Source organism: Salmo salar, chromosome 10 (genome assembly GCF_965601325.2).
Source record: "Salmo salar chromosome 10, fSalSal1, whole genome shotgun sequence".
In the NCBI taxonomy this organism is placed as follows: domain Eukaryota; kingdom Metazoa; phylum Chordata; class Actinopteri; order Salmoniformes; family Salmonidae; genus Salmo; species Salmo salar.
The window spans coordinates 120890500-120906969 of record NC_138300.1 but is presented as its reverse complement, the minus strand read 5'-3'; the positions used below and the strand labels follow the sequence as shown (position 1 = coordinate 120906969).

Here is a 16470-nt window from a genome sequence, read left to right as displayed (position 1 = left end):
ATGGTCTTGTAGCGGATGCGAGCTTCAACTGGAAGCCAGTGGAGAGAGCGGAGGAGCGGGGTGATGTGAGAGAACTTGGGAAGGTTGAACACCAGACGGGCTGCGGCGTTCTGGATGAGTTGTAGGGGTTTAATGGCACAGGCAGGGAGCCCAGCCAACAGCGAGTTGCAGTAATCCAGACGGGAGATGACAAGTGCCTGGATTAGGACCTGCGCCGCTTCCTGTGTGAGGCAGGGTCGTACTCTGCGAATGTTGTAGAGCATGAACCTACAGGATCGGGTCACAGCCTTGATGTTAGTGGAGAACGACAGGGTGTTGTCCAGGATCACGCCAAGGTTCTTAGCATTCTGGGAGGATACATAAATAAAGGGTCTATACAAAGGGTCCTTGGCACTCTTCTGTCGGGCACGTTTTTCTCCGGTACATAACAGGTAGGAGGCGGGGGAGACACGGTCAAACAGGCGGTGTCGTTAGCTAGGTAGTTATCACATGGTGTCGCCCCAGCATCCGGTCTGCTGTGCTTGCGGGAGGCGGGGGCAACCGGAAGACAGCGTCCTTATCCCCCCCCCCCCCCGTCGTCCGTCGTGCACTGTTTTCCCGCAGGTATGTTAACGACTGTGAGGGTGGGAGTGAAAAAAAACTCAGATAATACTTTTATTTCTATTTTGAACCACATTCAAAAGAGTGCAGAAACGCACCGAATTGTGGGCTGCAGTTGCACACTATTGAAAATCGGTTAGCTACTGCCACTGGTTCTGACTAGAGGGACTACAGCCAGAGATAATAGAAAAGCAGGAGATACGAATTCCAGCGGAAATTGAATGTAAAAACATATAACGCTCAGCCCAGCAGGCTGTCGATCAATCGCGTTCACGTTGTCATGTTGCGTCAGGCGGTTGCTAAGCTTGTCGTCACGCGATCCATTCTAAAAGTCACGGTATGAGTCGAGAAACCTGCCTATTTTATTCGGAAGTACGCTGTGTGACGATTTCAAAGTCAAAAGATATTACAGAGGACAAGTTACTTATCTTAAATGTTTTATTTTTTGTTGTTGTTGTAATGTTTAGCTTCTCGTTCACGTAATTCGTGCTAATATATATATATATTTTTTTGTGCTAGCTCCCAATTGACTCCCATTGACTCCTTGAAGGAGAGAATTTCTTGTCGGAGGTTACCCAGAATCCACCGCGTGACACATTGACAACGTACAGTGGCGTAACATACAGTGGCGTTACGTACAGTGGGCGTTAATACGGTTCCAATGGCGTTTCCCATCTCCTCAGAAGTATCTATGTGACGTCTAGTCACAACCTAGATAGCTTGGCTTCTTGTGTCTCACAGTCAGGTATGTTTTTCTAGTACTATGTGTTTTATATTTCCTGGAAACTATAGTTATTACCAGTTGACAAGTATATACATATGGTTTGGTATTGTTTGTGAGACAGATTTTTTGTTGTTGCTATCCGTCGGATGTGCTAATTAACTTATGCTAAGCTAACGTTAGCTATCCAGCTAGCTGCCCAGCTTCATCTAGTTAGCTTCCCAGTTTCATCTAGTTAGCTAGCTAGCTTCATTTAGTTAGCTAGCTAGCTAACTCTTTCATCTTCACTCTTTGCTATTGAGTTTTTGACTGACCCAAGGGTTTTTAAGGTAAAGCCTAAGCTACGTTTGTAAAGTAAAATGTTGTCTCTTCAAACGAAGCGTATTGATTGTTTAACATTGTCGTAATGAACTAATAGTTTTTGTTGACATATGTGGGCACAACTAAGTAAACATCACTAACTAACTAACTATAGCCTGTGGCTGGCGAGCAAGTTATAATGCTATTTGCATTCAACCTTTAACACCAAAGACTATATTATATTAAGTTAACAAGACAACTAGGTCAATAATTATTTTCTGAATCAATTCTGATTAGAAGGATACAGACACATGTTGAATGGTTTCACACAGTAAGTAGCACTGTTCTCACAATCAATAACACGTTTATTCAGGTATATTATTATCTGTCTATGATGTTATGTCCCACGCCTAAGACCTGAAACACATGTCTCTTATGTCCTGTGTCTACAGTGTTGGGAATGCAGCCACCACTCCCACCGGATGCAGTCAGAGAGCTGGTGTGTTCCTGTCTTCACAGGGACCCAGTAGCCGCTGATCTGAGATGCAGCCTGTTTGTGGCAGCTGCTCAGAACTACAAAAGGGACTCGGTGCTCAGACCTTATCCTCCCAGATACATCAGAGACAGAGACACCAAGGAGTTTGATGAGCTGGTGAGGAATCGGACTGGACAGAAAACACTTGATATTTTCCATATCAAAGAGAATGCTTGACTTATAATTCAAACCTTCAGATACAGGCTCTCTGCCTAAAAGTCAAGCATATTATTCACCATCACTGTGCACCTGTCCTGTCCTACACCTGTTCTGTGTTATAGCTGAGTCTACTGGTTATAGTCTGGGTTGTGTTCATTAGGGCACACAACAGAAAATGTTTTAGAACCTTTTGCAGTGGAAAATTAAATTTAGCATTTCTTATTTCTTAAGTCCAGTTAGTGCCTCTATGTTTCAGTCAGTTTTCTTCCGTTTGGTGCCTAATGAACATGACACTGCTCTTGTGTTCCTTCCAGCTGTCAGATGTCAGCAGTTTGCCTGGTGTGAGGGAGCTGGTGAGACTGAGACCTGGTGAAGCTGACCACCATCTGGCTCTCACACACTGGGTTCTTTCCTCCAAGAGCTTCGCTGTGAAAACACTACAGAAAGACGAGGTAAAGGCAATAATATCTCAAAAGAAGGATACACACTGCACTTGATAGACGCCCCCTCCGCTGCCCCCTCCGCTGCCCCCTCCGCTGCCCTCTCCGCTGCCCTCTCCGCTGCCCCCTCCGCTGCCCTCTCCGCTGCCCTCTCCGCTGCCCTCTCCGCTGCCCTCTCCGCTGTCCTCTCCGCTGCCCTCTCCGCTGTCCTCTCCACTGTCCTCTCCTCTGCCCTCCAATAGTATGCCAAGCTGTGTAACCTGACTGAGAGTGAGGGAATCTCCACGCCTGTTCCAGACTTCCTGTTTGAGCTGGAGTACTGCGACCAGATGAACGCTAAGTTTGAGAAGACACGGGCGGGACGCGACCGCTTCTATGCATTCCACGGTAGCCGACTGGAGAACTTCCATTCTATCATCCACAACGGACTACACTGCCACCTCAACAAGGTCAGGGATGTGACAGTAAGATGGCAGCTTCACCAGTCCTGTGATCGTCCTTATATTTATTTGGGTTCCCAGTAGCCCTGCTTGAATATATAATTTCAGATTGATGATTTTTTTTGGTTTGGTTGATGAATATTTTCACAGATAGTTGTTATGTTTAGGCAAAAGCCAGTATTAGCTACACAAAAGGAATGGACTTGCATTGATGAAGTTGCATTTCTGACAGACTTGTTTGTTTTGGGGGGTATTTCTCGACAGACGTCATTGTTCGGAGAGGGCACCTACCTCACCAGTGACCTCAGCATGGCGGTCCTCTACAGTCCCCATGGCAACGGTTGGCGCGACAGTCTCCTGGGACCGTTGCTAAGCTGCGTCGCCGTGTGTGAGGTCATCGACCACCCAGACGTTAAGTGCCAGGTGAAGAGGAAAGGTCAGAGCTTTGTCCAGAACGTTTACACAACACTCTTTATTTACTTAGGCACCCTGAGTCTCCTCTAGCCCCTCCTACCCATGTCAGTTCTCTTGGTGTTTGCCTCTTGCACAACATCGACTTCATAACAAATGAGTGGACCATGAAACAATATCATGTCAACGATGGCTACCTCTCAATGTCCAGTAAATATCAGTAATAATTTCCCGAAACCTGTTTCAGACTCGGAGACCATTGACCGTCAGCGCTCCAGAGCCAGAAACAGTGAAGGAGGAGAGGTCCCTCAGAAGTACTTTGTGGTCACCAACAATCAGCTTCTCCGAGTCAAGTACCTGCTAGTATACTCTCAGAGAAGACACCTGTCCAGGTTAGTACCTGCTAGTGGACTCTCAGAGAAGACACCTGTCCAGGTTAGTACCTGCTAGTGGACTCTCAGAGAAGACAGCTGCAGCTTCCCTCACTTGGATCGGACCGGGTATGGATCCAAGTAGGTCCTTGGGTCCATTTGGAACGGGTTTTTATATTTAAAAAATCAATCAGTCAATCAAGCAGATGTCACAAAGTGCTGTACAGAAACCCAGCCTAAAACCCCAAACAGAAAGCAATGCAGCTGTAGAAGCACGGTGGCCAGGAAAAACTCCCTAGAAAGGCCAGAACCTAGGAAGAAACCTAGAGAGGAACCAGGCTATGAGGGGTGACCAGTCCTCTTCTGGCTGTGCCGGGTGGAGGTTATAACAGTACATGGCCAAGATGTTAAAAAGTTCATAGATGACCAGCAGGGTCAAAAAAATTTAATGTAATGCATATGGGATCTGGATGGGAAAGCCCCAGGTCCATTTGGGAACGGACCTGTGAAAGTGTCTGCTGTAAACAGTATGGTGATAGTTGTATTATCATCGCTGCCCTCTATTGGTGTTGTGGTGAGTTGCCAGTACATTAGTAGAACTGATAAACATTTCAACAGGATGACAGTTCTGTCACTGTGTCAGATTGTCTCTCAGAGAGGATCATTTGACTTCTGTTGTGATTTTAGACCTTTTTGGATATAACTTGTGTGACGTGATTGTAATGTGATTTTTCTGATGTGTTTCCAGACATTCCCGGGGCAGGTCGTGGTTGGTCAGACATCACTTTGCCATCATGATGAGTCTCTATCTGCTGCTACTCATCGTCATCGGTGCCTTCAACTCCACCACATTCCTCTCCTTCTGGAACAGGCTTTTCCGGTGACGTCACAATCACAGGACGATCTCGTCCGGTGACGTCACAATCACAGGACCACACTCTTCTGGTGACGTCACAATGAAATCACCGGACCTCACCAATCACAGGACATGGTCTTCCGTTGATATCACACGAGTCATGGTGCTTTCCCACTGCAGCGCCGGTCGGTCCCGCCTGAGGCTCTCTATAGGCTTAAACCCCAGGTGTTTCCTGGGGAAATTGTTCATCCTTTCCATCCCTAGGGCTGACGTTAAGGACTTGGGAAGAGCAGTGTGTCAAGTTCAACATCTGAATATTCAAACCGTTTCTTATGAGGAGGAATAGTTCATATATACATGGACCATTCTTGTCATTCATAGTGCCTTCCATAACAGAGAGAGAGACAATCAGACAGATGGGAAAATAGGACATACATATTATACACTTAACACTGCTTTCCTTTAATCTCTTTCCTGTCTTCAACCTCTTTGTATGTATAGTCTACATGGTTATTACCACCACTGGTTATAACACCCTGAGGCTGTTTCCACATGGTTATTACCACCACTGGTTATAACACCCTGAGGCTGTTTCCACATGGTTATTACCACCACTGGTTATAACACCCTGAGGCTGTTTCCACATGGTTATGATCACCGCTATGGTTATAACACCCTGAGGCTGTTTCCACATGGTTATTACCACCACTGGTTATAACACCCTGAGGCTGTTTCCACTTGGTTATGATCACCGCTATGGTTATAACACCCTAAGGCTGTTTCCACATGGTTATTATCACCGCTATGGTTATAACACTCTAAGGCTGTTTCCACATGGTTATTACCACCACTGGTTATAACACCCTGAGGCTGTTTCCACATGGTTATGATCACCGCTATGGTTATAACACCCTGAGGCTGTTTCCACATGGTTATTATCACCACTGGTTATAACACCCTGAGGCTGTTGCCACATGGTTATTACCACCACTGGTTATAACACCCTAAGGCTGTTTCCACATGGTTATTACCACCACTGGTTATAACACCCTAAGGCTGTTTCCACATGGTTATTACCACCACTGGTTATAACACCCTAAGGCTGTTTCCACATGGTTATTACCACCACTGGTTATAACACCCTAAGGCTGTTTCCACATGGTTATTACCACCACTGGTTATAACACCCTAAGGCTGTTTCCACATGGTTATTACCACCGCTATGGTTATAACACCCTAAGGCTGTTTCCACCTGGTTATTAACACTGCTATGGTTATAACACCCTAAGGCTGTTTCCACCTGGTTATTAACACTGCTATGGTTATAACACCCTAAGGCTGTTTCCACATGGTTATTACCACCGCTATGGTTATAACACCCTAAGGCTGTTTCCACCTGGTTATTATCACTGCTATGGTTATAACACCCTAAGGCTGTTTCCACATGGTTATTACCACCGCTATGGTTATAACACCCTAAGGCTGTTTCCACCTGGTTATTATCACTGCTATGGTTATAACACCCTAAGGCTGTTTCCACATGGTTATTACCACCGCTATGGTTATAACACTCTAAGGCTGTTTTCACATGGTTATTGACCCCCACGATGAAATCGGGGAGGGGACTGCAGATCTCTCTCCGTACGTTACTTATGTTAGTCACACAATATCTCAGACAGCACTGGGACGATTTTGACGAAGCTTGGATGAATGACACATCTTGCCATAAAGATCCGGGAATTTTACAAAATGACACTGATTGGCCAGATGGTGGCGCTATAACGAGATAAAAATGCTGACTTTGAAAGGTCATGCCCCTCACCCTGTTTGACCTAAAGCCATGAAATTCGGTCCCTCTCCTCACAAGGAGCACATTTGCCTCAGGGACTCATTAAGCAATGTTCCCTCTAATCTGCGTGCAGGCGCGCAGTAGCCCTGAGACTGCCGCATGACTCAGCCCTTACTCTACACAGACCGGTGCGGCATAACCAATAAGAGCTGGAGTAGGCCTATATGCAAATACACCATTGCCGTATATGGATCTGTGCCATTTACTTTGAACTGGACTGTGTTTACAGCATGAGCGGTGATGAGTACCTGTGCTTGTTATGAGATCAAAGCGAAAGCTGCATGTAGGCACATGTGCACATTTTGTTCATATTCTTTGCTAGTTAGTGAGTTATTAGCCCACTTATAGATCATTTATAGTCAGCAATAGGGGAGTGATTTGCTTCTTACAAGAGCACAAAACATGTACATTTCTAGACATCTTTTTTTTTTTTTTAAAGCAAGTAAGGTAAAGAACTTATTCTTTCTTTTCTTAAAGGGGCAGTGTTGTATTTTGAGCCGGGCTTGAATAAGCTAAGTAGCCAATAGGCAGAGGGTAGCTTAATTTGTCTGATTATCTGTAATAATGGTATGAGAATAATAATCATCAATTTTATTTTGTAAAGTGGTTTATTCCATCAAACACAACATTTTCAGTCACCACCTTGTCTGAAGGACAAGTTGATAAACAGGGTAATGTTTAAGCCCTCCATGTTTTTTTTCTTCTTCGTTAGTCTCATTGAATGTAGGCCTACGTTGAACACCACACATTGGCTGCTACTGTCGGCTGAATGGTAGAACAGCTGTTTCCATGTTAAAATGTTATGGCATGCATTTACTCCATTGTTTTTGATGGTAGGCCACTCTGGTAGGCCTACATTATGATCAAATAGCCACAGTAGCCTACTTGTCCACTTCAAACTGTATCTTAAAGCGGGTACAGCCTCAGTGTTCACAGTCAACTCGCTCAGGAAGTTGCACAGAATTTTCACAACGTTGAAGTTTGCGCTTAGCAGACCTAAAATTTTGCTCAGTGCCAGAATAAATGAGAGGGAGTTCATTACGTCCACAATGATGAATTTCACTGCATTTAGAATTTTGTGAAAAACCCAAACGCGACTCTTCTGGCACCGACTGCCTGATCTGCACAAGACTGGATATGTTGCATCTATGGACAAAGGTCTCTGAACGCAGTATTTTTCCGGACTAGTACAGTACAGCACCTAAAACAACATGGCCGCTATTGACTAGTAAACATTCAGGTGGGCGTGGTCTGGCACATTTAAAATCGATATAAATCAGTCAAGGATATTGGTATTGTAACACAATGTGGTACACGTGTTGCGAACACTGTCAAGATTCAACATGGTGCGAGAACATTCATAACGACCTCAAGGTGGCGCTATAACAGGCAGCTGTTTTTATATCTCTTGATTTGTTTGACTGGGTGATTAAAATCTGGCACAATGTCTAGCTAAACCCCCATATCACAGACACCACTTGATGGAACTTAATGACACGTGTTGCCATAGAGATCCGGCATTTACAAAATGCCACTGATTGGCCCAAGGGGAGCTCTGTGTCATTAGTTTGGGATGACGTGTTTACTTTTGCCTTGTTACCACTACTGTGGTTATAACACCCTGAGGCTGTTTCCACATGGTTATTACCACTACTGTGGTTATAACACCCTGAGGCTGTTTCCACATGGTTATTACCACTACTGTGGTTATAACACCCTGAGGCTGTTTCCACATGGTTATTACCACTGCTATGTTTATAACACCCTGAGGCTGTTTCCACATGGTTATTACCACTACTGTGGTTATAACACCCTGAGGCTGTTTCCACATGGTTATTACCACTGCTATGGTTATAACACCCTGAGGCTGTTTCCACATGGTTATTACCACTGCTATGTTTATAACACCCTGAGGCTGTTTCCACATGGTTATTACCACTGCTATGTTTATAACACCCTGAGGCTGTTTCCACATGGTTATTACCACTACTGTGGTTATAACACCCTGAGGCTGTTTCCACATGGTTATTACCACTACTGTGGTTATAACACCCTGAGGCTGTTTCCACATGGTTATTACCACTACTGTGGTTATAACACCCTGAGGCTGTTTCCACATGGTTATTACCACTACTGTGGTTATAACACCCTGAGGCTGTTTCCACATGGTTATTACCACCGCTATGTGTAACAGTGTAGGTTCCGTCCCTCTCTTCACCCCAACCTGGGCTCGAACCAGGGACCCTTGCACACATCAACAACTGACACCCCACGAAGCATCGTTACCCATCGCGCCACAAAAGCCACGGCCCTTGCAACGCAAGGGGAAACCCTACTTCAAGTCTCAGAGCGAGTGACGTCACCGATTGAAACGCTATTAGCGCGCACCACCGCTAACTAACTAGCCATTTCACATCAGTTACATATGTTTATAACACCCTAAGGCTGTTTCCACATGGTTATTACCACTGCTATGGTTATAACACCCTAAGGCTGTTTCCACATGGTTATTACCACTGCTATGGTTATAACACCCTAAGGCTGTTTCCACATGGTTATTACCACTGCTATGGTTATAACACCCTGAGGCTGTTTCCACATGGTTATTACCACTGCTATGGTTATAACACCCTGAGGCTGTTTCCACATGGTTATTACCACCGCTATGGTTATAACACCCTAAGGCTTTTTCCACATGGTTATTATCACCGCTATGGTTATAACACCCTAAGGCTGTTTCCACCTGGTTATTATCACCGCTATGTTTATAACACCCTGAGGCTGTTTCCACATGGTTATTACCACCGCTATGTTTATAACACCCTGAGGCTGTTTCCACATGGTAATTACCACTGCTATGTTTATAATACCCTGAGGCTGTTTCCACATGGTTATTACCACTGCTATGGTTATAACACCCTGAGGCTGTTTCCACATGGTAATTACCACTGCTATGGTTATAACACCCTGAGGCTGTTTCCACATGGTTATTACCACTGCTATGGTTATAACACCCTAAGGCTGTTTCCACATGGTAATTACCACTGCTATGGTTATAACACCCTGAGGCTTTTTAATTTTCTGTTATTGAAAGGAAACATTTATCATTGAGTGAACTTAGTATATCTGTTCACCATTTATTCTCAAGCACAATTGTGCAATGTGGTTGTACGACAATTGTGACATGCAATGGCAAACCTGTAGACAAACAGCATTCTGTTTCCTGTGTGGACAAGCACGGTCCTTACAACCAAATGGCTATTAAAATGTCACTAACAAACAGGTTTGGGGTCAATGCCATCTCAATTCCTGTCAATTCAGGAAGTACACTGAATCCTCCAAATATATCAATGAGTGAGAAAGTTACAGATGCACAAAGAGCATGCCTCTAGAACATGCTAACCTCTCACCGTTACCAATATTCCTGATTCGTTCATGATTGTCCGTAATCATGGTAGCATCCAACTTTTAATGTAGAAGTGTTCAGAAACTTGTTTAGAATAGAAATGGCTATTGGGCACAACATCATCAGAAACATAACCGAAATAAACTGCAAATGAATCCAACAGGTCTGTAGAGTCACAAGCTTGATGTAGTCATTGTGTTCTAGGAATATGGGACCAAAACCAAACGTTTGACTACTTTAATACACTATAAGTCAATTTGTCCAAATACTTATGAAACCTTCAAATGGGGGGGACTAGATAAATAGGGCTTTCATTTTTAAACGGTAAAAGAGATATGTATGAAAATACCATCAAATAAAAGGTGACATTTTGTACTGTCGCCTCCTATAAAACATTTTGATTTCAAATCCAAAATGCTGGAGTCAAAATAAAAGTTTCAGCTTCACTGTCCAAATAAATCCATAAGGGGGTATAACTTCCAGTCCGTAGTGTTATTGGTCTGTTTTACTCCTCTTTTCCTCCAGATTGTAACTTTATTATGGTCTGTTTGTCTGTATTAATGCTTTATGACGCCTGATACCCCAACGACCCATTTTTTTGTGTGTTTTATTATCAGTCAATAACAAAAGGAAGCCGATGAGCTTGAGAACAGTGGCGTCTGCAATACACAAACTACTCAATGTAAATAAGCCACTGCTTGGTCAGTCCCTGTCCAGATAAAAGATGGGCTCTGTCCCTGACAATGTTCTTGAAAATACAAGGAATTGTATTGAAGGGGGAAAAAAAACTAGTTTAGTCAGTAAGGATGGAATTATGTAAATAGACATGTTTTTTTTGAGTCACAGTATATGGAAATCTGTAGTGCAATCCTGTATCAATATTTCACTTACAAACTGAAAACAATTAGCAAATGGTCAGTTTACAAAATGCAATTTGTAGTTTAGCATTTTATGATGTTAAACAATTCCAATTCTTAACAGATATTTTAATCAAGAAATATCCCTCTCGGACCAGGTTCATTAAAACATTAGCATTAAAACATTAGCATTAGAACATTAGCATTAAAACATTAGCATTAGAACATTAGCATTAAAACATTAGCATTAGAACATTAGCATTAGAACATTAGCATTAAAACATTAGCATTAGAACATTAGCATTAGAACATTAGCATTAGAACATTAGCATTAAAACATTAGCATTAGAACATTAGCATTAAAACATTAGCATTAGAACATTAGCATTAGAACATTAGCATTAAAACATTAGCATTAAAACATTAGCATTAGAACATTAGCATTAAAACATTAGCATTAGAACATTAGCATTAAAACATTAGCATTAAAACATTAGCATTGGTTGAAAAGAGATTAAAAGAATGGAATCTAATTGGCAGATAACAACAATGCAAATCACTTTCTGGCAGCTATTAACGTTCTTCTAGAACCAGAAGAACGTTAATAGCTGCCAGAAAGTGATTTGCATTGTTGTTATCTGCCAATTAGATTCCATTCTTTTAATCTCTTTTCAACCTTTTTAAGTATAATTTCTCTTGTTTTCCCCATCTGGAAATGAACAGCTGCAAAGTTGGAATTTTGACCTGAACATTCAAACATAAAGGTGGATAATGGATGTTGTGCTTTCAGACAGGCTGTGGCCTGCAAAACTATGCTTTTATCTGGGAGATATTGAATCTCTCTGTCTTACTAGTAACTTTTTAGAATTCTAATTGAATGGAGAAGCAGCCTACATCCTCTTGATTTTTTATCACCTTAGTTGTATCTTGTGTGAAGTTTCAGAAGCATGTGATTGTAACAGAGATATCCAAGATGTCTGTGGATTGACCGATCGCTTGGCTACTCAATGAAGACAGACGTTGTTTTACTGTACTAAGATTACCACCAGTGCTTGTGAATCATTTTTCTTTCTTGAGGAACTATTTCTTCACTATTTTTTTTTTACAAATATAAACCAGGCATCAGAAGGATGTTCAGAGAACAACCAGCACATTGGTTGGACCAGGCTGTATTCTCACTTTCTGCTGGTTCTGTTATGGCGGGTTCATAAAGACTGTTATTCAGGAACTGCCAGGTGTAGCAGACTGTCTCAGAGGGACACTGCTTCATCTGGAGGGGATTTGAGGATTGTTCTGTCTTCACCAGTTCACCACCTTACCCTCAGCCTTATTGGTCAATCAATTACAATGAAGCAAGTGCTCAGATGGATTGGATATTCAGATGTATACCATTAGACTTACAACAAAAAAGATCAAACTTTTAGAAAGTGATTTGCATGGACAAACTAGTTTGTGCATAATAGCAATTGAGAGATATAATTACAGTGTCATTCACTTTACACATGTACCTGCCATTTAGCTTGAGGTTAATCCACTATATGGAATATATGTAAAGACACATTATAATCTACAAAATACCATTTGTTTATTCACAAAAAATTAAAGATTCATATCACAGTGTACACAGGCGATGTGTATAACACAAAAAAAAATGTAGTTATTGTCAAGTTATTCAGATGGTGTATTTGAAAGCAGCTGCCATTCAGTATCTGGAGGTATGGAGAAGGGTTTTGAGAGGCAAAGCATCAGTTCACCGCATTAGGACAGCCAGGCACCAACAAAATACCCCTCTGTATTACTCTGTTGAGGAAAGAGAGAGAAGATTCAACTGGTGCCCAGAAACATTTTAGTCTGTCAATGTCTGAAACTATCGACAAAAAAATATATATTTGTATTATTATTCAATCATTTTAAAGTTGCCTGTTATGACATGACAAATATGATAGAAACAGTGAGAGGTGGTTGTGTCGAACACCTGTAGCTAACTCGCCTGTAGGTTGTGGTGGCAGACGGGGTGGTGATGGTGGTGCTCAGCCAGGTGGTTATGGACACACCTCCCGAAGCGGTGTAGACAGGTCAGGTCTGCGGGGCAGGAGGCTGAGGACGGGGCTCTCCGGAACAGACAGCTGGAGCAGGAGGTGTGCTGGCAGGAACCACGGCACCCCTGCTTCTCCAGGGACACTGTCCTGCAGCAGGGAGGGAGGGAGGGAGAGCGGAAGTGATCATTCATAGAGATTTTAAAGTACAGGAAAATGGTAGAACATACAAGAACAATATTTTTTGAGGGGGAACTGAGAGGTAGAGTTGGTGTCAGGGGGATAATTTCATTTAAATTCAGGAAGGAAATTGTCATTCCAATTCTGACTGATTGATTTAAAAATGTAATTGACCCCAACTCTAGAGAACTTTGGGGAGTTTCTCTCATTCTTCTCTACAGATCCTCTCCAGCTCTGTCAGTTTGGATGGGAAGCGTTGCTGCACAGATATTTTCAGGTCTCTCCAGAGATGTTTGATCGGGTTCAAGTCCGGGCTCTGGCTGGGCCACTCAAGGACATTCAGAGACTTGTCCCGAAGCTACTCCTGCATTGTCTTGGCTGTGTGCTTAGGGTCATTGTCCTGTTGGAAGGTGAACCTTCACCCCAGTCTGAGGTCCTGATCGCTCTGGAGAGAGTTTTCATGAAGGATCTCTCTGTACTTTGCGCCATTCATCTTACCCTCGATCCTGACTAGTCTCCAAGTCCCTGCTGCTAAAAAACATCCCCACCTCCCTGACCAAGGCCCTTCTCCCCTGATTGCTCAGTTTGGCTGGGCGACCAGCTCTAGGAAGAGTCTTGGTGGTTCCAAATGTTTTCCATTTAAGAATGATGGACACTGTGTTATTGGGGACCTTCCATGCTGCAGAAATGTTTTGGTACCCTTCCCCATTTACCACAGGTGGACTCAAATCAAGTTGTAGGAACATCTGAAGGATGATCAATGGAAACGGGATGCACTTGAGCTCAATTTAAAGTCTCAAAGCAAAGGTTCTGAATACATATGTTTTAAAAATGTTATACATTTGCAAACATTTCTACAAAAACTGTTTTTGCTTTGACATTATAGAGTATTGTGTGTAGATTGATGAGGATTTTTATTTTATACATTTTATAATAAGGCTGTAACGTAATAAAATGTGGAAGAAGTCTGAATACTTTCTGAATGCACTGTATGTATAGGGGTAATGTGACTAGGCATCAGGATATATGATAAACAGAGCAGCAGCAGCAGCTTGTGAGTGAGCATGTGTGTAGAGTCAGTATAAATGTATGTGTGCAGAGTCAGTAGAATTATAGGTGTGTCGAGCAGTGGTCACCAACCTTTTCTGAGTCAAAATGCAAGCTGAGATCTACCACTGATTTTTTATTAATTAGGGATAGGCATTCCGCTAGCAGGTCAACTTCCGATGAAACTGGAGGGCGCGCAATTCAAATAAATAATCATAAAAATTATGGATATTAATAAACATTTAGGTACATACAAGTGTATTTTATCGGTTGAAAGCTTAAATTATTCTTAATCTAACTGCACTGTCCGATTTACAGTAGCTATTACATTGAAAGCATGCCATGCGATTGTTTGAGGACGGCGCCCCAAATCACAATATTTTTCCACCGGCACAGGTTTCAAAAATTCACAAATAGTGATTAAATATTCACTTACAATTTTTTTAAATCTTCCTCTGATTTGTCATCCAAAGGGTCCCAGCTATAACATGTAGTGTCGTTTTGTTAGATAAAATCCTTCTTTATATCCCAAAAAGTCTGTTTAGTTGGCGCCATCGATTTGAGTAATCCACTCTTTCAACATGCAGAGAAAGGAATCTGAAAATCTACCCCTAAACTTTGTTTCAACAAGTCAAAATATGTTTCTATTTACTCCTCAGATACCCTAAAATGTAACCAAACTATAATATTTCTTCCGGAAAGTAGTATGTTCAATAGGAAACAGATTTTAGCAGGTGCGTCTTGTCTTCATGGCGCACGCAAACACAAATTTCCAAGACTATGTCCCTGTACTAAAACTTATATTTCTTATTCGTTTTGGAAGTTATAAGCCTGAAACCTTGAACATAGACTGCTGACACCCTGAGGAAGTCATAGGAATTGCATCCTGGGAGCTAGAATTGAGTATGCCCTTATAATTGCCATTGTAAGAGCATGGTCTCTCAAAAAACAATTGGTTTTTCTTTGGATTTTCTCCTACCATATCTATTGTGTTATAGTCTCCTACATTATTTTAACATTTCTACAAACTTCAAAGTGTTTTCCTTCCAATGGTACCAATTATATTCATATCCTGGCTTCAGGGCCTGAGCAACAGGCAGTTTACTTTGGGCATGTCATTCAGGCGGAAATTGAGAAAAAAAGGGGCCTAGCCCTAAGTAGTGACTTAAACAATGTAAACCTATTCAACATTAACCAATTAAAAACAGTTCTGTAGCAATGAGGTTTGTGCAGTAAGCTATTGGCCCAATACATTATCACCGCATACTGGCTTTGCTTGAATTTACCTGACAATGCATTGTTGTTCTGGACATTTTTTTAAATTATATTTCAATATTTGAGGTAGGCGACATGATCCCACCGGTAATAGATCCATTGTTGTATTACTTGTGAGGCACAGCTGAGTGAGCATGCATTTAAATAATTAGCTTTTTATTTTACTGGGCTAATGGTGCCTGCATCTGAGGGTCAGTCTCAGCAGAGGGAGAGAGCAGCAGACTGAGGGTCAGTCTCAGCAGAGGGAGAGAGCAGCAGACTGAGGGTCCGTCTCAGCGGAGGGAGAGAGCAGCAGACTGAGGGTCAGTCTCAGCGGAGGGAGAGAGCAGCAGACTGAGGGACCGTCTCAGCAGAGGTAGAGAGCAGCAGACTGAGGGTCAGTCTCAGCGGAGGGAGAGAGCAGCAGACTGAGGGTCAGTCTCAGCGGAGGGAGAGAGCAGCAGACTGAGGGTCAGTCTCAGCAGAGGGAGAGAGCTGCAGACCGAGGGTCAGTCTCAGCAGAGGGAGAGAGCAGCAGACTGAGGGTCCGTCTCTCAACATCCCTCCTCTCTCCCTTTCCTCCACTGACTCTGACCAACAAGGGACACCGTCTTCCAGCTGATGGCAACTCGAGTCGCACCTCATTATTTCTGCCTCATGCACAAATTAATGTTGTTACTCCTATGAACAGAGAAAGTGAAATATTCCTTGATATTAAAAAAGACCCAAGCCACTAATAATAACAACAACGCCTATAGATACACTTTCCTACTCGTTCATTACTGCCGCAGGGCTTGTTGTAGCGCTGAGTGGAAATAGGAAGAACGTGCATTTTATGGTTTATACAAGTTTTGAAAACAAAGTGTTGACAGTCCTGAGTAAGAACTTAAACATGAACTCACCGATAAAAACAGCTGCTCTTTCTCTAGTCATGGTTTTAAACGTTTTGAAATGTCACAGTATCAATTTTGCCGTATCCTTTTTTTATTGCCTGCTACGTTACTGCAG

At 42.6% G+C, this 16470-nt stretch overlaps 1 protein-coding gene across 3 annotated transcripts; it reads left to right on the top strand.

Annotated features, from left to right (window-relative positions):
• Nucleotides 1-1037: 1037 nt before the first annotated feature.
• LOC123724523 (protein mono-ADP-ribosyltransferase PARP16) lies at nucleotides 1038-10677 on the top strand. Of its 3 annotated transcripts, none has more exons than XM_045688559.2 (7): nucleotides 1038-1345; nucleotides 2074-2273; nucleotides 2630-2767; nucleotides 2998-3204; nucleotides 3460-3631; nucleotides 3854-3998; nucleotides 4726-10677. In XM_045688559.2, exons 2-7 carry the CDS (start codon nucleotides 2082-2084, stop codon nucleotides 4859-4861), a joined length of 990 nt encoding a protein of 329 aa, XP_045544515.2. In that variant the 5' UTR covers nucleotides 1038-1345; nucleotides 2074-2081; the 3' UTR covers nucleotides 4862-10677. The 3 variants fall into 3 exon arrangements, with proteins under 3 accessions (XP_045544515.2, XP_045544516.2, XP_045544514.2); XM_045688560.2 differs by having other exon boundaries at nucleotides 2998-3219; nucleotides 3460-3618; XM_045688558.2 differs by having other exon boundaries at nucleotides 2998-3219.
• Nucleotides 10678-16470: the final 5793 nt, after the last annotated feature.

Bases quoted from the DNA above. Each gene is read 5' to 3' on its own strand.
- LOC123724523 (XM_045688558.2), top strand. From the start codon at position 2,082: ATGCAGCCACCACTCCCACCGGATGCAGTCAGAGAGCTGGTGTGTTCC. The intron at 3,220-3,459 runs GTAAGATGGCAG...ATTTCTCGACAG, and splicing joins ACAAGGTCAGGGATGTGACA to ACGTCATTGTTCGGAGAGGG. The intron at 3,999-4,725 runs GTTAGTACCTGC...ATGTGTTTCCAG, and splicing joins CAGAGAAGACACCTGTCCAG to ACATTCCCGGGGCAGGTCGT.